This window comes from Hippopotamus amphibius, chromosome 12, assembly GCF_030028045.1.
Source record: "Hippopotamus amphibius kiboko isolate mHipAmp2 chromosome 12, mHipAmp2.hap2, whole genome shotgun sequence".
NCBI classification, from domain to species: Eukaryota; Metazoa; Chordata; class Mammalia; order Artiodactyla; family Hippopotamidae; genus Hippopotamus; species Hippopotamus amphibius.
In genome coordinates this window covers 82279650-82303686 of record NC_080197.1, presented here as the reverse complement: position 1 = coordinate 82303686, position 24037 = coordinate 82279650, and the positions used below count along the sequence as shown (strand labels likewise).

Sequence of the window (24037 nt, the reverse complement as noted above, 5' to 3'; positions counted from 1 at the left end):
ACAAGAGATAGAAATCATGTGGCTTGGGCAGACGAAAGAAATTTTACTGCAAATTATTATAATGTTATTTTTCTTTTTCTATTTTGCAAGTACCATGTTGAGCATGATGGGGAACTTTTCCATTTTACCCTGCTGAGTCCCTACCTAAAGATTTTAATGTATTTCTTCCTCCAAAATGTCTCTTTCTTGGAAATCTCATTCACACTAGTATATATCCCTAAATTCCTGATAACCACTGTGACCAAGGACTAAACAATTTCTCAGAGTTCAGTGCAACTTAGCTATTTTTTTCCCCATCTTTTTGGAAGATAACCATGTATTTCTTCCTCCAAAATTTCTCAATTTAGAAATCTCATTCACAAGTTTCTACATCCCCAAATCCCCTGTCAATATGGCAACAGGTGATAAGTCCATTTCTTACAACAGTTGTGCAGCACAGCTGTGTTTTACCATTATCTTGGGTGCAGCTGAATTTGTTTTCTGGCTGTGATGTCCTATAACCATTGTGTGGCCATCTGCAACCCCTGCATTATACCACGAACATGAGTGACAGAGTCTGCAACTTGCTAGTCATTGCTTCATGGCTGGCTGGTGTCATAATAATTTTCCCACCACTCCTTGTGGGTCTCCAGCTTGATTTCTGTGCAGCCAACACTGTAGATCATTTCTTCTGTGATGTCTCTCCTATATTACAACTCTCCTGCATAGACACAGATAAATAGAATTAACGATGCTTCTCTCAGTCATTTTGATGCTCCCGTTACCCCAGTGTTGATGATTCTCTCCTACACAAACACCAAAACTATTCTGAAGATGCTTTCTTCTTAAAAGAAAAAATCCTTTTCCCGTGTGTTCTTCTCACACGGTGGATGTCTCCATTTCTCATGGCAGCTGCGTCTTCATGTATGTGAAACCCTCTGCTAAGGAAAGAGTGTCTTTAAATAAAGGGGTACTTCTGCTCAGTACTTCTATTGCCCCCTTGTTGAAACCCTTCATTGATACACTGAGAAACAGACAAGAGAAAGATGATTTTAAGCACATGATCCAAAAGATTGGGGTCTTCTCAATGAAGTGAACAACATTGTACAACTGAGGTTATGAGTAATATAAATCAAGGGTGGAGTGTGTTACACATCTCTTCAATGTTCTCATTCCACATAATATTACCTATCTTTCTTGACTTACAATTTTCACCGTGTCTTGCCTAAAACTCTCCAGTCTGATCCTCACTATTTTTCCCTTATGCTGAGAGCACTTATAAAAGATATTTCTTATTTATGCTCATATTCATTTGTCTTTTTAGACGGTACTTCTATCGATTTCCTTTCAAAGTTTACTCACTGTGAGACAAATTGGGACTTCAATTGCCCATGTTCGTTTCCACGGTTCTGAGATTCACAGAGTCAATTCGGCATGTATTCTATGTACTCTAGATTTTGTACTCTACCTAGATTTGATCACCTAATCAGCTTATTATTGGTGGTCACAGACTCTCTAACAATTTGTGTTTCACTAATGTATATTGAATGAGTGTTAAGAAAAGCTGGATGCAAGGAATATCAGCTGTCCCTTAAATACCCTTCCTGCCTTTGGTCTCTTACTCATCTTTCACATTGCTGTTAGAATTCTTTCTAAAATGTGAATCAACCATGGCACTTTCCTTTAAGAACTTTTGCATGGATAGATATTGCATACAAAATGCTGTTCAAACTCTTTAAGTGTTTTTATAATCTGGCCTTTTCAGACTTTTTTTTTAAACTTTACTTACACTGGTTGCCATAGAGTTGGAAGAGTATAAGTAAGATATTAAATTTGTCTTTAAATTGTATTATTTGATCTGTTTGATGGAGAAGTAAAAATTTCTAGGAAACTTTACTATGTATATATGAAATATAATAGCATATGTTTTTATGTTTCAAATAATATATATTTACATATGCCATTATATTATGTATTTTTTACAAGCTTCTCTCTGGAAGCTAGTGCTGGCTTTTGCCTGGGCCTCTCTCTCAATATACAGATGTCTCAGATACATTTTCTTTATTTAACTCCATGAATTTCTAGTTGCATTGGATGAATCATGGAGCAAAAATTAGAGAGCAACTACTCTACATCTTGAGGAACTTTAACAAACACATTTACGTGCACATCAAGGTAAGAGATAATTAGTATATTTAGTGAAACTCAGAAGATTATAAAAAATAGGAAACAATAATGAAATAAAAAGTAATGCTTTTACCTGATACATTTAGCCCACCATGTTATAAAAATTTTACAAATAATGAATAAAAAATGTAGATTCAGATTTGAACATAATGGAAGGAAAGTGATTATGGGAAAACTTAGTGACAACCCAATAGAAATATTTTTATGTTGGAACTCAAGGACTACCATATTATTCATGAACAGAAAACAGTAAACATATTAAAACTGATATGTTTCACATATGTTTAAAACCAAGATTCTAGTGATTTAGTAACTTTAAAAGGAATATGTTTAAATAAAGAATAATATTGTTATCTAGAAAAGTAGAAGAATATATTTGAATACATTTAATTGGAAGGAAAAGAAAATCCTTATGTCACATTTGATTTTTTCTCTGATAGCTTATATTTTAAGAGGAATAAAGGAAAAATTTTTTTTGAATACTGCCTACCAATTGTGAAAATTGGCTACGATAAAGTAGTCTTGCTCTACTACAAACTATATAGTTAGCAAAAACAAAATCACAATTAGTAACTGTGAATCATTGCTGTAACACTGGTCAATGACAAGAATTGTAACCATACTTAAAATCATTTTATATTCAAATGAAATGATAGGGTTTCTAAATGTAATCTGCAGAGCATTGAGGAAAGTAATATGATTATTATATGTTGAATAAAGTAAAAGAAAGATTAAAATTGGAACCCTAACTTTAGTTTTTCTGTTTTATTCCCTAAGTCATACAGATTTAAGACATTGTTAATGATTTACTGAGAATTTTCAGTGTTGAATTTAAAGGCCACTCATAAAGTATATGGAGAGACAAGCAGGTGGAGGTAAAAAAAGAACTGAAAAAATAAATAATACTAAAAAAAGTAAGAAAGAAATAGAAGTGGAATTTGATGGTGAATAAATGGTGTAAAAATTATTTGAGATATTTGCTAAATTCAGAAAAGAGAAAATATGAACACATAAGCAGTCTGTTAGGGTAAGGTCAATGATTAAACTGTGGGGCTAAATTTCAAATGACTCAGTCCTCTATTAAGTGGTAAGAAGAATTACTTAACTCTTGACAAAAGAAAAATCTCAGTGTTTATATACATGACTGACATTAGACTGACTTATGTTCATTTTGATGGAATCAAAGTAGATGTGAGACAATATTTGCACATATAAATGTTGCTGAAAATGGAATATTCTATGACTGAGAATGAAGAAAACTTTTCTAAATTGTAATTTAGTTTCTGTTTTCTCTAACTTTGATAAGAGAAAAAAAAAGTGAAGGACCAGTCAATGGAAATCATTATCTTAGGACTGACAGATGACCTGCAATTTCAAATTGTGATTTTCCTGTATCTATTTTTCAACTACATCTTGAGCCTGATGGGGAACTTCAACATCATCCTCCTCATCTTGCTGGATCCCCGGCTCAAGATTCCAATGTATTTCTTCCTTCGAAATTTCTCCTTCTTAGAGATTTCATTCACAACTGTCTGCATTCCATGAGTCTTGATAAGCCTTCTGACTGGAGACAAAACAATTTCCTACAATGGTTGTGCAACATAATTATTCTTTTTTCTTCTATTAGGAGCTACAGAATTTTACCTTCTGGCTGCCATGTCCTATGACCACTATGTTGCCATCTGCAAACAATTGCATTACCCAGTCATTATGAACAGCAATGTGTGCTATGAGCTTGTACTCAGCTCTTGGGTAACTTGCTTATTGTTTTTTTTTTTATAAATTTATTTATGTATTTATTTATTATTTTATTGGCTGTGTTGGGTCTTTTTTGCTGTGCCTGGGCTTTCTTTTTAGTTGCAGTGAGTGGGGGCTCTGTTGTGGTGCGCGGGCTCCTCATTGCCGTGGCTTCTCCTGTTGTAGAGCTCAGGCTCTAGGTGGGTGGGCTTCAGTAGTTGCAGCACATGGGCTCAATAGTTGTGGCTCACAGGCTCTAAAGCACAGGCTCAATAGTTGTAGCACATGGGCTTAGTTGCTCCGCAGCTTGTGGGATCTTCCTGGAGCAGGGATGGAACCCGTGTCCCCTGCATTGGCAGGCGGATTCTCAACCACTGCGCCACCTAGGAAGCCCTGGCTTCTTAATTATACTTCCTCCTTTGGTCTTGGGACTTAAGCTGGATTTCTGTGCTTCCAAAATAATTGATCACTTCCTCTGTGACACTTCTATCCTACAGCTCTCCTGAGCAGATACACGTCTCCTAGAATTAGTATCTTTTGTATTAGCCATGGTGACACTAGTAGTCACTTTGCTGTTGGTGGTCCTCTCCTACATCATGAAAACTATTCTAAAATTCCTTTCTGTTCAACAACAAACAAAGGCCTTTTCCACCTGGTTGTTGTCTCTATGACTTATGGGAGATGTATTTTTATGTATATGAAACCATCAGCAAAGGAAAGCATGACTTTAACCAAAGGTGTAGCTGTGCTCAATACCTCTGTTGCTCCTTTACTAAACCCCTTCATTTACCCCCTAAGGGTAAAGAAGGTGAAAGAAGCTCTCAAAGATGCACCTCAAAGGTTTTGTTATTTTCAAACAAATGAGACAAAAATGTAGATATAAACAAGTTGCTTTTGGAACATGAATGGGGGAATTGAATACAATTTTCAATTCATTAATATTATATCTCTGCCGTCTTTCCCCTCATTCATTCATATCACATTGGGTTTATTCAGCTTTCCTAATCTCTGTACTTCTCTCTATTCTTTCCGATTAGATTGTTTTGCTCTTCAATAGTAAACTGCCTCCTTCAATACAGAATCATAAATCCCATTTTGTCTAGGAGTATCTTTTCTCAACAATGATAGTATCACGTACTTTCAGTGTTTCACCATTGAGAATGATGTTTGGTGTGGGTTTGTCATATATAGCCTTTATTATGTTCAGGTAGGTTCCCTCTATGCTCACTTTCTGGAGAGCTTTTATCATTGATGGGTGTTGAATTTTGTCAAAAGCTCTTTCTGCATCTGTTGAGATGATCATATAGTTTTTATTCTTTAGTTTGTTAATGTGGTGTATCACATTGATTTACATATATTGAAGAATCCTTGCATCCCTGGGATAAATCCTATGGATAAATCACACTTGATCATGGTTTATGATCCTTTTAATGTATTGTTGGATTCTGTTTGCTAGTATTTGGTTGAGGAATTTTGCATCTATGTTCATCAGTAATATTGGTCTGTAATTTTTTTTTTTATATATATCTTTGTCTGGTTTTGGTACCAGGGTGACGGTGGCCTCATAGAATGAATTTAGGAGCATTCCTCCCTCTGCAAATTTTTGGAAGAGTTTGAGCAGATAGGTGTTAGCTCTTCTTTAAATGTTTGACTGAATTTTCTTTAAATGTTAGATTGCATTCACCTGTAAAGCCATCTAGTCCTGGACTTTTGTTTGTTGAAAGATTTTTAATCACAGTTTCAATTTCATTATTTGTGGTAGGTCTGTTTATATTTTCTATTTCTTCCTGGTTCAGTCTTGGAAAGTTGTACCTTTCCAAGAATTTGTCCATTTCTTCCAGGTTGTCTATTTTCTTGGCATAGAATTGCTTGTAGCAGTCTCTTATGATCCTTTGTATTTCTGCAGTGTCAGTTGTGATTTCTCTTTTTTCGTTTCTAATTTTATTGATTTGAGTCCTCTCCCTTTTTTTTTCTTGATGAGTCTGGCTAAAGTTTTATCAATTTTGTTTATCTTCTCAAAGAACAAACTTTTAGTTTTATTAATCTTTGCTAAACTATATAGTATTTATACATTAATAGTATTTATACATTAATAGTATTCATACATTAATAAACATTTCGTAAAGGAAGAGAAAACTGAAAAGCCTTGGAAGTGGGAGCTACTATAATTGTAAACAGTGTCATGGGGCAGTGGGGCTTACTGAGATGACATTTGGACAGAGACCTGAAGGAAGGGAGGGTGCTAACCATACAGATATCTGGAAGAGGAGATTTTCTTGTTTAAGAAACATTTAAGTACACTGAGGCCCTAGGAGGAAAATCATAGCATTTGCAAATAATGATTTTTTGTTTCTTCCTTTCCAATACTTTTAAATACATTTATATTTCTTGTGCAAGTTCCCTGGATAGAATTTCCAACAGAGTATTGAATAAAAGCAGTGATAGTGGTCATTCTCATCTTATAACTGATTTTTCAAGTCTGTGGCTACAGTTTAAAACATTAAGAATGATGTTTGCTGTAACTTTTAAATTATAATTTCAAATATACACTGGGATAGAGAATTGGTGAAATAGGTCGTGTACAGATCAAGCAGATTCAATAAATATGAAAACTTTTTTATATTTACCTGTCTTTTAAAAGTTGATTACAATTTTGTTGGTATATTTTAAACCAGAACTTAAAGAGCATACTTTTTCAGTCCTGTATATTTTCAGTATGAATTCCTAAAATACTCTTTTTTTTTTGGCCTAACCATGATGCAATTTCCAAGCTAGCAAAATTAGCAAAAAAATCTTTGGTATCATTTATCACCTTATCCACACTCATAGGTACCCAATTGTCCCAAAACGTCGTTATATGTTGACTTGTTCAAATTAGAGCCAAAGAAGGAGCATATAGTATATCTAGTTGTAATGATCTAGTCAGGTCTTTTATGCTACTGAAACAATATTCTGTTCTATTTTACTAAGAGACTTTTAAAAATCATGAAGGGTCATTGCATTTTATCAGATGCTGCGTGATTTACTTTTTTTAACCTTTTTTTTCATCTTTAATATTTTAATGTGGCAAATCCCACAAATACATTTTCTAAAGATAAATTACCTTTGGGATAATATCCTATTTAACATGAAATACTCATTTTAATAATTACTTTAGTACTTTATCTTCTAATTTATCAGTCAAATTGCTGGTGATTTTTTGTGTCTTATATTATCTTTTGATATCAAGAACAATATAAAAGTCCATGCCGCAGAGCAACTAAGCCCATGCACCACAACTATTGAGCCTGTGCTCTAGAGCCCTTGAGCCACAACTACTGAGCCCATGTACTGCAACTACTGAAGCCCATACACCTGGAGCCCATGCTCTGCAATGAGAGAGGCCACCAAAATGAGAAGCCCGTGCACCACAAGGAAGAGTAGCCCCCACTCACCACAACTAGAGAAAGCCCGCGTGCAGCAACAAAGACCCAACATAGCCAATAAAATTAATTAATTTAAAAAAAAAGAACAATACAAAAGTCCAATAATGAGTTAGAAATGTTTACCTCATCTTTTCCTCTGGAAATATTTTATAAATTGTGCTCATTCACCTTCATAATAAAAAAAAAATAGAAGTTGGAAGTTAAATTTTAAAATCTTACCTCTATTATTGAATTTTCCCATTTGAGACAAATTACCTTATGTTAAATAAGAAATAAAATATGGTCAATTTTTATGGAAAAGTTTAAAATGGAAGGTAGGGGGACAATCTATGGTCCATGGGCCAAATTTGGCCTGCCACCTATTCTTGTTTAAAGCTGTATTGAGTCATTCATTTACACATTGTTTACAGCTGCATTCACACCGCAAAGGCAGAGAGTTGAGTAGTTGTATCAGGGACACTATGGCCTGAAAATTCTAAATTATTAGTATAGTGCCCTTTACAGAATAAGTGTGTTGACCTCTGATATTAATAGTCAAAGTGCTCATACAGATTGCAGACATTTACAATAACCACTAAGGAGTTGTACAGAGTTACAACCATCAATTAGTCTAAGCTTCAGTATTTTCAAATGTTTCTAAGTAAGCTTAGAAATGATAGTTTCGGCATCAGGGAAAGCAATAGTAACTCCATGACTTCCTTGCAAACTGGAAAACTCTTCAGTATATTTTTATAAATTGTTTTGTTTGTTTTTCAGCAAATCATAGACCTGAGTCTCTCAACTGAGTACAGTGCATGAATATCAGGAAGAATTTGGCTCAACAAATTATGATTACACTCTTTCTAGAGAAATGGTTAAAAACTGTAGGATGAGTTTGAGTAACCTTCATTATTATTTCAGTTTTTGACTTCATGGAAAACAGAAAAAAAAGCTCAGGGCCAGAATTGCATGATCTTGTATGATCATCATATGAATTCTAATCAGTACATTTTCCATATAATCCCATACTCTAATGCTTAAAATTAGCATTTTTTACCAAAAAAAATCTCAATTTTATCTTTAGTAAAATTTTGACATTGTTAGTGTCTTTATTCCTACTGATTAGGCGTATCATTTCAAGAGACAATTAAATGAATTGTATGTGTAAGTTGTCTCAAAGTAGTCACAAATATAAGAAAGTTATAAAAACACAGCCATCAAAAAGACCAGTTTAACATTAAGCATTTATTTAAATATACAACTAACCACATCAAATGTAGTCATATTTGGTATCCAGTAATATTTATTTCTTTTGGCTTTTAAAAAGAATTGTTATGGTATATATGTTAATTATGGAGGTCCCAAAAAGGGGTGGGGAGTTATTTCATAGTTTTCCCTAAGGAACAATTTATTCATAATAGTTTTGTTTTGTTTTTGTTTTTGTTTTTGACATTACAATAAATTGCACATATTTAAAAGTGTACAATTTGATTTTTTTTCTTATTAGTAATGTATATATAGCAATCCATAATAGTTTTTTGAATTGGTAAATTATATAGAAAAGAAAAGTTTAAACTAGGTAATGAGAAAAGTTTTTGATTTCTCAAGAAAATGTAATTACACTATTCTTTTAGTTGTACTGTTTTTCACATAGTTACTAAGTGGGCCACAATATACTAAGGACAGTATTATGGTCTTTGTGTAGTTAATTAAAACTAAGGTTAAAATGATGAATTTCTAGAAAGACTTTCCTGGTGAAATCATAAAACACAGTTCTTTCTTGTGTTCTCCTGCTCTGCCTCTTACTCTCTGTCTTTAATTTTCTAAGAGTTAGTGTGAAAAAGATGGAATTAAAAATGTTTTGAAGAAGGAAATGCGGTTAGTCTCATAGTCATAGACTGGAAAGACTAGCCCAAAGGCAGGAAAGTAAATAAGAGAAGGATTGCAATTTGAAAGGAAAAAAAAATAGATAGATGATAGATAGATGATAGATAGATAGATAGATAGATGATAGATAACAGATAGATAGATATAGATAGATAGATAGATGATAGATAAATAGATACAAATACATTTACATACATGAAGAATTCAAATTTGATTGGAAAAAAGAAAATCTACATATGAAATATCCCCCATAAACCACTGGCCAAAAGTAAAACAATGAAAAGCAATCCTAGGGAGGCTATGTGGAAATTAATAGATTTTGAAAAACCTGGATTTTAATTTAATTGTTCTGTATTACACCTCTAATTTATGAAACAGCAGTCTTATTTTTCCATTTGCTTGAGAAAAATACAATGTTCCTACCATGTCCATGAAGGCTCGCTTGACTTGCTGATTCCTTAGGCTGTAAATAAAGGGGCTCAACATGGGGGCTACTGAGGTGTTTAGCACAGCCACTCCCTTGCTCAAAGACACTCTATCCTTTGCTGATGGATTAATGTACATGAAAATGCAGCTGGCATAAGAGATGGAGATGACTGTCATGTGGGAAGAACACGTGGAAAAGGCCTTTGTCCTCTGACTAGTAGAAGGGATCCTCAAAATTGTTCTGATGCTACATGTGTAGGACAGAATTATCAATGCCAAAGTGAACATTAGAGTAAACACAGCACAGGAAAAGCCCAGTATCTCTAGGAATTCTGTGTCTGAACAAGAAAGGCACAATAAGGGGAAATAATCGCAAGTAAAATGGTTGATAGCATTGGACTTACAGTAATTGGGCTGTATGAAGAGCAGGAGTGACGGGAATATGATTAAGAGTGAAGCCAGCCAAGAAGCCAAGACAAGCAGTGCACAGACTCTGTGGTTCATGATGGTCGTGTAATGCAGAGGTTTGCAGATGGCAATGTAATGGTCATAGGATATGGCAGCCAGAAGGTAAATCTCAGTGACTCCCAGGAGAATGAAAAAAAATAACTGAGCCATACAATCGTGAAAAGAAATGGTTTTATCTCCTGAAATGATGGTGCCCAGGAACTTGGGTATACTGACAGTGGTGAAGGACACTTCTAATAGGGAGAAATTTCTGAGGAAGAAATGCATGGGGGTCTGGAGGTGGGGATCCAGTAGGGTCAGGGTGATAATGGTCAGGTTCCCCATGATGCTGAGCATGTAGGTGATGAGCAGGAAGACAAGGATCACAGCCTGAAGCTGTGGGTCATTGGACAGTCCCAGGAGGACAAACTCTGTCATTTCTGTGTGGTTTCTCATTTCTCTCTCACTCTCTTTTTTTTTTTGGGGCGGGGGGGGCATATACTTCAGGAGAAAACACAAAGAGAAGACTTAAAGAAAAGGGAATTATCCACGGATAGCACTGGGATTTGTCCCTGGAAGTAAATTTATTAGGCCACGCTAATTTAATTCAGCAGATTTTTAAAACAAGTTAATGAAAATAGATAACTTGCTTTAAAGTAGGTTTTCCCAATATGTCAGGCTTTGTGTTTCATGTAGAATATTTCTCTATAAAATTTCTATTTTTACAGATTGGAACCAGGCTAAAAATGTTTTTAAAAATCTTATCCAAATCACATAGCCTAAATAGGAAAAGCAGGGATTATAACCTAGGTTTTTCTAAATCCTAGGAAATAAAGGAATAGAAATGATACCTGTTGACTTTTTAAAAGCCTCCCCTACAGGATTCCCATCCCCTTGGAAAACTTCTTGTCTTTTCTTCAACCCCAGTAAAAGCATCTCATATCCTAATTTCTGTCATTTAATTTCCTGTGTTAGTATTTACTAGTGTAATATGGAAAAGCCAGATTTGTTAGGAAAAAGGTCACTCAGACAGGTATGTCTTCAAAATGAAAGTCATTGGAGTTAAATCTTTAACAACGTGACAGATTTCTAAGTTTTCACTCTGACTCACATTCACCTTCCCAGGCTCCTACTCCTCACCTGAAGCCACAGATAATGGATTCACTGCCGTGACCTCCTCAGATATTAGAGTACAGAGGAGGAAGAGTAGGTGTTTGGTAGGTTGGGTCTCTGTCATGCAATAAGTAAACCAAATTGTATGAACATATATAATAAAACATTATCTTCCAGAGAACACTTTTTTTCTTCAAAATTTCTCCCATCTACATGATATTAGTATTGTCTTTCTATATATATTCTGTTTTCTATCCTATTGTATATTTTTATATTTTTCCTTTCATCTACATTAATATTGCCTTAATAGAAGCTCTCTTTTTCTAGCACCTTGGAGTCATCTGAGAAACAGCAATGAAAGTCTTTTATTTTGTCTTCCTAAATAACAGTAATGATAATAAAAATGTATTTATTTTCAAAGGAAGCTAAGGGTTCCCTCAGTAAATTGAACCAGTTCATTTTCATATCACTCATTCTGTGACTTCTCATTAAAGTTTACATTCCAGTGTCAGAAGTTTTTGCAATAGAATAGTTAATTTCAAGATACAGGTTTGTTTTGTATAATGCATAATAATACTGTGAAATCTCTCCAGTTTTTTTCTCTTTCATGCCTGTGCCCTGTTTTTACTCACATCACTGTACAGCAAAAAGTGTAGCTGCTGTTGATTTAAGGAAAATTCCCACTGAGATGGATGGTGGCCAATGTTACAGTACTGGGAAAGCATGTACAATTCACAAGAAAATGAACATTTCCTTTTGCTAATCCTCAGGAACTACAAAAAAATAGTTTAAGAGCACTTACAAGAAAAAGGCATTACAATTCCATATTCTGTAGACAAATGTATGGCAATTCAATTTCATGATAGATATTTACAAACATGAAAGTCATTGTTCTCAATGAAGAAGCCTCTGGAGTTAACAGTTATGTGTGACTCCGATCTGTAAACCATTTCTGGGATATGATCTGTCCTTCAACCACTCCTGCGATGTTTTTGGTGAAGTAATGTAGAATATACCCAAGTCTCTAAAACATCATTTCAGACTTTCCTTCCTAATGACTCATCCACGTTCTTTCCCCTAGTCCTGTGGAACTTTGGATAACAAGCTTCATATTCCCTTCTGTCCCTTTCTTTTTTAATGCTTTCTAATGTCTTGGATATCTCATTGTCAAATCAGGCTTGTAGCTCATTGAAAGTGAAAATTAACCTATTCAATAAACAAATGCTTGCCATTGTGTTACATAAAATAACGAAATGATTTTCAGGACACCTCTGCCATTCCTCCATAAATTGTAAGGATGGCTTCTTTGAGAAAAGAGCACCAGCATGCCCCAAATTCTCCAATTTAAAGAAGCAACAATATTTAAGTGTGTATTAAATTGTTTTCCTTATTTTATATAAAGTGTGAGAAGTGGGTAGGAAGCTCCCTAAATTCCACAGTAGAACTGGAAACATAAATTAGCTTCCCGTATTCTGTATGTGTACTGAATTCTCTCTTCTTATGTTAAGACTCCTAAGACATCATAAGGAATGCTGCGAACACATATATCCTCCAGGCAATTTGAACCTTCAGCATCTGCACAGGTTTCCAATGCTTTATCTTTTCCTCTCCCTCGACAATCTTTTTCTTGGTATTTGGTTCATACACTAGGTTAGTTTGTCACAGAAGAGAACGGAATATTGGCTGAATTCTATATCTTAGGTAAATTTTGATTTTAAAACAACCTTAACTTTTTTCTAGAATGATTCATTCCACTCTTGACTGTGTTTGCTGACATCTAATACCACGTAAGAACTTCATCATGACTGCATGAAAAAAACTCATGCGAAGAATCAATTTTGATTATTTTCACATTGTTAGTTTAAGAGTGCCTTCGAATAGTCTTACAATTAGTTCAGAATTCTGTTTCTCTGAGTCTTCTGGGAAAAAAATGACCTTGCTTTTTTCCTAATGAAAAAGGTGAGTCAGATCAAGTCAGTCAGATCAGAGCACCAACCAATACGAATGGGAATAATGAAGGGAAAACAATAATCACCTAAATCACTCTCCAAGTCTGTATGTTCTTTCCAAGACATTCTGCTAACTTCATTTATGACTTGATTCTTTTCCCTCATATGATTCATGTGATTCCCAATTCTTGAATGTTGTTTGTATTGGTATAAAAGGCATTTAACTTATGCATAATGTTATTCATACGAATGCCATTTATATGAATATCCTGTTGTCCTATTTTCTTCCCTGTGTCACATCACTGTAATGTCATAGAACTGCTGTAGTCCATGCCTGCAGAGTTCCTAGATGGCTTGGCCTTATTCAATCATATGATTAGGAAAGTCAACCCAGGTTCCTGCTGAGTTCTCTGATGGTCTCTTTGGCACTAAACAAACATGTTGGAATGCCTTGTATTAGTTTAGCCTCTTTACATTTAATCACTGTAATTGTCACAGAAACACAATATAGTATTGAGAAAGGGTAAATTAGACTAGAGATTTTAAGTGGCACTCCTGGATTTGAACAGGCATCTCTCTGATTGCAAAGAGTACTTTCTCCACCTGCTTTCAATGATGTCTAGATTTCAAATCAAAATCTATCTTGCTAAGTCTCTCTTTTAACTCTGCTGGGTCTTTCCTCCACTACCATACTGCTTTAATTTCTCTGCTGGCTGTATTTCAGCCATAAGTGATTTCTCTGCATGTTTGAAGATGTCACACTTCTTTAGCTATAAACCCGCACATTTGATGTATCTCTAGTCTGGAATTTACCATCACACCTGCACTGCTGCTCCAATAATGTGCTAAACTAATGCCTAATAATTCTTTAGATTTGAGCTAAAAACAAGAACAAACACTTTCTCTATATTTCTCTACTTCTCTAGACTAGACTAGGTTGGTTCCCAAGCACTATACTGATTGCACCTGCAAGTCCATTCTTATAACACTCATTTTATTTACAAATATTTGTTTACTATTTGCTTTCCCAGATTAACTCGACAGCTCTGTGAGGTAGAGCTGATATTCATAATGTACACCATGGTACACAAGTTGCTAACACAGAGGTGGAACAAAATAGATGTGCAAAAAGGGATGCATGTATGTGTGAATATAAGAGGAAAGGAAGGCAAAGGAGGGAATGATGCTCTGAATTTCTGTAATATCTACAGAAAATCTGCAAGGGTTGTGCTCATAGTTTATCAATCCCATAAAATATCATCTGAATCCTGGTAACTATGGAGCTGAAGAGGATATATAAACATCAACATAAGGATATATAAACATCAACAAAATGTTTATATATCCTTATGAGGCACAACATAAATATATAAATAATTCCAAAAAACACACTAAGTATTGTATATCATTGTAATGTATTGTAACATGTTGTATTGTATTATATTGTATGGCATTATTTTTCAAATTATGCAAAATAAATTCCAATTTTTTGCTATAAAAAAAAATCTGTGTTTTCACAGAGATGTTCTATTTCTCTCCTGATTGCCTGAGTTTGTTAACTAGTATCTATATTTGAAGATAATTTTAACTTAAAAAGCAAAATAAATTCTTATAATAATATGGCATCAGGTCTTAATTTTAATTTATAATGCATGGGATTATAGGGGCTTTGCATTCCAAGAGAAATGATTAAAAATACAACTGTGTCTGAGTTTTAGGTTTGGTTTGTTTTTGTTTGTTTGTTTGTTTGTTTTTCACTGTGAAAATGAGGATAATAGTTCATGGAATTATTGTGAGAGCTAATTTAAATTAAAAGTAAAATTAAATTAAAAGTAAAGTAAAAAGTAAAAGTAAAAGTAAATTATACAAAAATTTTAAAGCATGTACTCCCACACAGTAAATACTGTTCTTTTTATTATTCCTAAAAATAAAATCAATTATCACATTTGAGGAAGATGATCCCACTATAAAACAATAATTAGCATTTTTGAGGAAACCCCTTTGAGAGACAATGCTGAGGTTTATGTACTAATCTTACTGGCTCATTATAATAGCCCTATGTTACTTTTGAAGAAACTGACAGTGAGAGGTTAAACGACATAAAGAAATCAAGCAAGTAGTTAAATTGGAATTCTAAACTCTTCTGCTTGAAACTGAAGCATGTGCTATTTAGCAAACCTATATTCAGTAAAGAGGATCCAACTCAGAGAGTAATTTTCTGAAAACTAATAAAGAAATAAAATAGTATGACAATCAGGAAATATAAACATGCTCATTTTTCATAATCATTGATATATAGAGAAAGAAATAGCAACCCCAAATTATTCCACTCAACCTGATGATGCTAAGCTAAAAATTAATAAATCAGTGCTAAGAAAAGGAAGGTTTTCATTGCCTTTAACTTTGCAATCTTACCTCTACTTGTCATACAAATGCATCACATCAGTCAGTTGAAATTATGCAAAAATATGTTGGCAACCATTTCAGTTCTAGATTAAGCAATCCAGCACTTCTAAGAGTTGCTCTCTCTCAATACATTTGTAATTATTTTATTTCTGTAGATAATATTTTTGATGCATTTTCCATTGTAGCCATGGGAGCAAAAATAGTGAAGGGAAGCAAGATATGAAGTTACTGTGGGCCTTTCTGGACATGATTTCTACATGGATTTTAGCCTACATGAGTCGCATGTCATTTTATCCACCACATACGCCCAAGGATCATGGGAAATAGTGACTCAAATGTACCAACAAGGGCCAAGAGGAAAATGCACTAAGGTTTATGAACATGTTATCAATATTCGTACCAATATTGAAACAGAAAACTTGGTGGGCAATGTCCAAAGAGATAGAAAAGTATGAGAAGTAGGCCAGAATCACATGGAATATTTTGCATACTATCTATGTGAAGATATCTGAATGTAGAAAAGTTTTGCAAGAGGTTTCCTGAATTTCCTAAATCAGGATTTCTCTGAAGAATAGATCTTTTTTTTTTTTTTCTCTTGCTGACTGCAATACTGGGTTGAATGAATGTAAACATTACATTTTCATTTCTCATATAATAAAATGTCTCCATAAAAGTGATTCTTTGAACAGGGGTCAATTCTCCAAGAAGACCTAAAGGTTTCTGACTATTCCTAATTCCAAACAACAGAACAGTGTTATGGGAGGCATAAACTAATAGAATTACAAAAAGATAGATAAATACTATCAAAGTTGGAGATGTCAACACCCATCTACCAGAAATGAACAAATCCAGCATGTAGAAGATCAGTAAGGACATTGATGAACTCAGCAAATTCGTCAATCATTTGGTTAAAATTGATATCTATAGAATACTTCACTTAATAACAGGAAAATCTATATTCTTCTCAAGCTCATACAGAATATTTACCAAGACAGACCACATTTAGGGCCATCAAACACCAAACAAATTTAAAAAATAGAAATAATACAATGCCTGCTCAAAGACCACAATGGAATTAAACTAGAAATCAGTTACAAAAAGATAACTAGAAAATCCCCAAATATATGGAGGTTAAACAGAATGCTTTTAAATAACACATGGAACAAAGAAGCAAAGCGAGAATAAATTTTTAAATATTTTGAAATACATAATAAAGAAAACACAGCTTATCAAAATTTGTGGGATACAGCAAAAACAGTGTTTAAAGAGAAATAGATAGCAGTGAATACACATATTAGAAAGAAGAAAGATCTAAAATTAATAATCTAAGTTGCCACCTCAGGAAACTAGAAAAGAAAATTTAATGCAAGGTAAGCAGCTAACAGGATAAACCTAGATGCCCTTGGATATGGCGTGACTTCAACAACAAAGACATGATCCATGAAATAAATAATCGATAAAATGAACTTCAATAAAATTTAAAACTCTTGCTGTGTGAAAGGCAATGATGAAAGAATTATAAGGCAAGCCACAGACTGAGAGAAATATTTGCAAAAGAAACATCTAATAAATTGTTACCCAAAATAGGCAGAGAATTCTTAAAACTCAGCAATAAGAAAACAAACAACCCAATTAACAAATGGGCAATAGAGCTTAACAGACACTTCCCCAAAGAAGATGCACAGGTGGTAAATGAACATATGAAAAGATGTTCAAATCATAAGTCCTCAGGGAAATGCAAATTAGAACAATGAGACCTACTGCACACCTATTGGACTGGCCAGATCGGGAACACTGACAAAATCAAATGCTGTTGGGGAATTGGAACAACAGGAACTCTCATTCATTACTGACGGGAATGTACAATCGGACAGGCACTTTGGAAGGCAGTTTGGCAGTTTCTTCCAAAGGCAATCACATTCTCCCTACAATCTAGCAATCATGCTTCTTGGTATTTACTCAAGGGAGTTAAAAACAAGTCTTCACAGAAAAGTGAAACTGTTCTTCTTACCTTTGTTAATGCATCTTTTCTCATTTCTGTGCTCCACCAATGTGCTGTATCCTCTCTCGGATACTGGAGTTCTCCTGAAGGTATTTCCTCCTATGGATGGTTATTCAATTGCAGTTTTGTTGGGATATGAGGGCTGGAGCTCCTCACCTGCCATTTTGCTGATGTCACTCTTCCCTACGTTATTTTGTTTTCAAGCACACATGTAATATTTACCAAAACTAACCATATGCTGGGTCAGAAACTGGTTCATAACCACCCAAGCATCAAAAATTTCAAAGAATTGAAAAAAATTCTGACCAGAGACGTGCTTAGTTAAAGATCAATATGTCTTAAGTAATAAGGATTGCAAAGAAAATATTCCAAGTGAGCAGAGGCAGCGTGATTAGTGTTTCTGGGTGTCTGATAATAATCATTTTTTGTTCTTCCTGTTGGTTACACGTGTGCATATTTTTTCATAATTAAATTTGTTACACATTTATTTTATGTGTACTTTTCTTGATGGCCCATAACTTCAATTAAAATTGAAAGACAATACTGCCAAGGCAATTCTAAAGAACGAGGAAGGAGGAAACCAGAGTAATTATACTACCGGATAAAGCTGCCATAAATAAGATTTGTATTAGTTGTATACAGACAGTCAAATAGTCATTGGGGCTGAAACATCTTAGTGCATCATGTTAAGAGATATTTGATGTCAGCCTTATATCATCAATGACGTTAATATTTATTACTGGTCAATGTGGTTCTCTACTATAAAGTTCTCCAATGTAAAGGAACTTTCCCCTCTATAATTAAAAATGACTATGTGGTGATATTTTGTGCAGTGGAGGGATATTTTGAGACTGTATAAATATTATATTCCTTAATAAACTCTTACCTATTATAATCAATCATTATTATTTGTTTTCTAATCTAATTAGTGGAAATGTATAATAGTATAACATTAATATTAACACAATGGTTACTTTTCTAAATCTATCACTCCTTCTACATTTACTAGTTGGAATTTTACCATAAAGAACATTATCCTCTCTAATCCTTTTATCAATTTATGAATTTATTTTGTATTGTTTTTTTACTTAATGTAATAATATCTATTTTTATCACTATTTACTTTGGTGCTTGAATATCCTGAGAACCCCTTCTAAGTGACTCCTTTGTCATTTGACATGCTGCTACACTTGCTGGGCACTTATTTTTTGGAACAATAAGATACTCCAGTTCATCTTGTCCTTTCAATGTTTAGTCCTGGAATCAACCTGGAATCAACCATTTCTTCAGTTCTCAGAGGTTATTTTGAGCAAGAAATGGTACTTAGAGTCTAAGATCCAGATGCTTTGTGGTTCTTGCTTTTGAGTTATCATTATTCGTTGGAAATTTCATGCAATGGAGAAAGGAAATACATTTAAAAAAATAATAGTCTCACATTGACACTTCTCATTCCAGTTCAGTAACACTGAATTTTTCAAGTTCTTCTCTTATACCATATTTTATCTCTGTTTCTCTGCAGTGAGAAACCCAGCTCCAACAAAAATCCATTAGCGTATCAATTACTCAGTTCCACAACACACACAAAAAAGTTTCTGAATGTTTACATTACTATTATTATAAAAACAAATCTACTAAATAAAATTCAATTTTTCTGTGCAGTCCCTATCTTATTGATGGTCGATTGTCAAAATGCCATCTTGAAAATTACTTTGATCAGTTCTTTGTTCTTCTCCCTACATGGTGAGCAACTTTTTTCAACATTATGCTCACTTGTGTGTATACAGATTTAAGGTTTTTCCCTATTTTTGACCATTTAATGTTATCTTTGGATTATGTGAACAATAAGAATATTTCAAAAGTTTAAACTCTGCAATTAGGTATCAGTTACTTTTTTTTACTCCATTGATCTCTATTTTCCTGCCTGAGTACATGTTTTTATTATAGAAGCTTGATATTATATTTTAATATCTGTATGGTTAGTCATCTCATATTGTACTTTGTTTCTCAAGATTTCCTAATTATTATCGCATGCTTGTTTTTCCATATGAAATTTAGTATTGGTTTTAGTATTAGTGCTCTTCCAATTGGGCCAAATGACCAAGAAATTCCAAAGTAATTTGAAGTGTCAGTGACAAGGGGGATGCTACAAGGCTTTGCCACAAGTGGAGATTCACAACAAACTGTGATTATGGAACAAGCTTTTGCAGATAAACATTCTCCTTTTGAAGACTACTTCCTGGCTTGCTACTGGGTTCCAGTAGAGACAAAAGGGCCAACCATAGGACCTCAATTGACCATTGGATTTGGTCATAACAAACTGAGTAATAATGGACCTTTAGATTGATAAACCAGGTCATTTACAACAGCAATCTATCATCAAAGGGAGATAGTACTTGGGAGATCAGACTTGAGTAGGTCCGGAAGGCATGAGTAAAGCTTATGAACAGATGACTTGGACTTCTTCAAAACAAGTTTCTGCTGCATTGCCTGCTCTTCCTCTACCCATATGTATGGCCTAATTAGGAGTACCTAGTAACTAGCTGACCAAGATATAAACATGTGTACCTGGTTACAGATGTTCTGCACAATATGCTCACATCCACTCAAAAGTAAATGATTGATAGATAAAATATATGCCACATAAACATATGTATTTTTTAATATGCTGGTATAACTATAACAATACTTGTCAACACTGATATTACAGAAGCAAAGTGTGCTTCCAATGGAGAGGAATTGGTGGTTTTTCATGACAATAAAAATTTATGTCCCAGAGGATATAACAATTCCAAATTTGTGTCTGCATAAATACATAGTGTTAGTATTTTAAAAAATAAAAACATAAGTACAAACAGAAGCAATAACATAGTTGCTCTGGGAGATTTAAATAACTTGGTACTGGTAATAGTAATGGTACCAACAGTAAAAGTACAGATTTAAGTCATATGATTAATGAATTAGAAGAGACTAGTTGACTCAAATAGAACACTGCATTCAGCTACCATTACACATGATTTTCAAATGTTCAAGAAACGTTTACAAAACTGACCATATTCTAGGCCATAAAGTGAGATTCAACTAACTTAGAAGGATGTAATTTAAGGAAAGTATGTTTTATGACACTATAAGAGGATTCTTTTGAAAATTTTATGTCCAGAATACCCACTTACAGCAGACTGAGGCCAATACAATTCAGTGACTCCTCCCCAGTGTGGAGCATGTATCCCACATCCAGCTCCTCTTGGGGCCCTTATGGGACCCGAACATATGCTAAATGTCTAAGGGCTGCTGACAACAAAAAGAGCTGGGTGACATGCTACTGCTTCAAGGAGCTATCACAGCAGACAGAAACAGAGGGAGCAAGAGATTATGAGCCCCATCTGAAAAACATGGATAAAATCTCTAATTAGGAATCTCCAAACACGAATCTGAGAAGACACAGCCTTAGAAAAGATTTGAGAGGCACTTAGCATCTCAGGTGGACTGAATGGTGATGGTTTCCCCTGAACAAATCCAGTTGAAAAAGGCTGGAAGAGGTGGGTGTTTTGTCAGATGTGTAGATAACAGCATCAAGTATAAGCAACACAAACGGAAAAATGGTCCAATCAAGTAAACAAAATAGGTCTCAAAACATAGACCCTAAACAAATGGAGACCCTGACAAAGAATTCAAAACAACTGTCACAATCATTGAGTTAAGGAAAGTGGCAGTGTTTCAGTTTTACTGTACTTAGTTTGATTTTTTATAATATAAATGTTTTCTAAAAATGATAGAGAATGTGGAAATTCTATAAATAATACATAATATCATGATTAATATTTATTTTGAAAATATGCACTCATTTCCACAAAGTATAAAGCTCTACATTTAAAGTTGAAGGCACTAGTACATATTATCTCTTTGGACTGAATTTAGTATACAGCAATACAGAACATGTAGATTCTTCACACCTTAAGAAATTATCAATGTTCATCTTGAAATTACATAAGAAATTACTAATTTTGAAACTTTACATTTGAAATACAATACGATATCATATGTACCAATTAGGAATTGATATTAACAGAATTAAAACTATTTTTTGCTTCATGCTATGAAGTATATCTTAATGAAATACATTTCATTCACAGGAAATTCTGTAGAAGTAACCTTTGTTATATTTTTAGATGTCAATAAAACAATGCATTGGAGAAACTTAGGCATGGAAGTGGAAGAAACAGATTGGGAATTATATTATATTAGCTGTCATGTGGCAGGTAAAGAGTCTCTAAAGAAAAAGCATAGTTATACAGATATTTAGGAATTTTAAGATTTAACCTAATTGTTCTTTAAGGTGTCCTTTATTTTTTACTAAAAAAAAAAATCATTTATCAGCAGAAAATACTGCTTTATAGACCACGTCTTTGAAGGCTTGTTTTACTTGTTGGTTTCTCAGGGTGTAAATGAAGGGGTTCAGCATGGGGGCAACAGAGGTATTGAGAAGAGCTACTCCTTTTGTCAGTGATGCCTTTTCTTTGGCTGAGGGATTAGCATACATGAATATACAGCTTCCATAGGAGATGGAAATGACAATCATGTGAGAGGAACAAGTGGAAAAGGCCTTTTTTCTCTAACTGGCAGATGGGATTCTCAAAATAGTCATGATAATGTACACATAAGACAAAATCACTAATGCCAAGGTGAATAGCAAACTAACCAAAGCAAAGTAAAAGCCCATTACTTCCAGGAGCCATGTATCTGAGCAAGACAACTGTAAAAGGGGGAAATAGTCACATGCAAAGTGATCAATGACATTGGAAGCACAGTAATCCAGCTGGAGGAGAAGCATAAGGGGTGGGAAAACAGTCAGAAACCCACCCAGCCACGCACAGAACACAAGCAGGCTGCAGAGTTTCCTGCTCATGATGGTTGTGTAACGAAGGGGCTTGCAGATGGCAATGTAGCGGTCATAAGACATGGAGGTTAGAATGTAAAATTCAGTCACCCCCATGAAAATAAGGAAAAAAAGTTGGGCTGCACAACTGTTGTAAGAAATAGTCTTATCCCTGGTGATAATTGCCCCCAGAAATCTAGGGATACATACAGTAGTAAAGGAGATTTCTAAGAAAGAGAAGTTTCGGAGGAAGAAATACATTGGCGTCTGGAGATGGGAGTCCACCAGGGTTAGCGTGATGATAGTGAGGTTTCCAGTGACACTTAGTATATACGTGATCAATAAAAAGAGGAAAATCACAATCTGAAGGGCAGGATCATCAGAAAGGCCTAGGAGGACAAACTCTGTGATCACTGTGTGGTTCATTTCTCTCTCTCTCTCTTCTCCTTTTCTCTTGTTTTAAATACATTTGGCTGGAAAGTGTATTAAAGGAAAGAGATAAAGAACATAATTCATTGTGACCAATATCATCATCAGTAACACATTTCTAAAACATTCTGTATAATTCACGCTGATGTTATTTTCTTTTTGACTATATTATTTGCATTACATCTTAAAATATATTTGTGAGTCCTGCTTTGTTTACTAGTTTTCTTATTCTAAAGATAGCAGAAGTTAGGAAATCTTCATACAGTAAGTCACATTATTGAGAGATGACAAATGAAATCAATGCTTATTGTTTTGTCCAATTTATGCAAATCATTGCATTTTTGTTGAAATAATCATAATAAAATATACATTTTTCTTTTTCTCTGTGATATATGTTTAAAAGATACTATCACCTAAATACAGAAATGGATAATCTCACTTCCGTTAAAAGATATAAATGAAACTTAGAAGGCTACGTATCAACCCATTACTTTTTGTGAAATGACATCAATTAATGATTTTCTTAGCAAATAAAATCAACTTTAAAATGCTTAATGATTAATTAATTTAATTATTAATTTTTTTAAATATTTGTATATATGGATGTAATTATTGAGATAATATGAGAACATTCTGTACATATAACATATGTATTTACAATAAAATGGATAGTATAAAGAACCTACTTATTTTATTTAATAGAGAACATATTCACTTACTCAATGATTTGTCTTATAATTCCATTAAAATCATTAATGTTTGACATCTTCTGTGATTTGCTAGGAAATTATATATATACACACTTTTATTTTTGAGCTTAAAAGAATATATGGTATTTATCTACTTTTCACTTTGCACTGAAGCACAAATTGAAAAGTAACTACTTGCCTCAGATCTTAGCAGCTCTGTCACCCAGATTGTAGCCCAGTGCATTTTCCATTGGAACATCCTTATTTCTGAGCTACTAAGTTTTATGAAAAAATGTTTTATTCCCTTGTAGTTCTGCCCCACTTTTATCTTTTGCATGAGAAGACATATCCAAAAGCATACTACAGAAATGTATAGGAAAACCTCTTGTATTCATCCTAACATATTCAATTAATTCCCAACTCTACTGGGTATACCATTCTGCGTACTTGGTTTGCTAAAATTATGACCACTACTTTCTCCCTATTTCAGATATTCACATTTCTGCTGT

At 34.0% G+C, this 24037-nt stretch overlaps 2 protein-coding genes and 2 pseudogenes across 2 annotated transcripts; 2 read left to right on the top strand and 2 right to left on the bottom strand.

Moving 5' to 3' along the window:
* Positions 1-521: 521 nt before the first annotated feature.
* LOC130834067 (olfactory receptor 6C74-like) lies at positions 522-1075 on the top strand (annotated as a pseudogene).
* Positions 1076-3019: 1944 nt separating this feature from the next.
* On the top strand, positions 3020-4780 carry LOC130834066 (olfactory receptor 6C6-like; annotated as a pseudogene).
* A 4768-nt stretch (positions 4781-9548) lies between these two features.
* LOC130834065 (olfactory receptor 6C1-like) lies at positions 9549-10523 on the bottom strand. The gene has a single exon (XM_057704157.1). The coding sequence runs from the start codon at positions 10521-10523 to the stop codon at positions 9549-9551; it is 975 nt and encodes a 324-aa protein (XP_057560140.1).
* Positions 10524-21900: 11377 nt separating this feature from the next.
* On the bottom strand, positions 21901-22836 carry LOC130833166 (olfactory receptor 6C3-like). The gene is given in 1 exon segment (XM_057702544.1): positions 21901-22836. A coding segment is annotated over 1 exon segment (936 nt).
* Positions 22837-24037: the final 1201 nt, after the last annotated feature.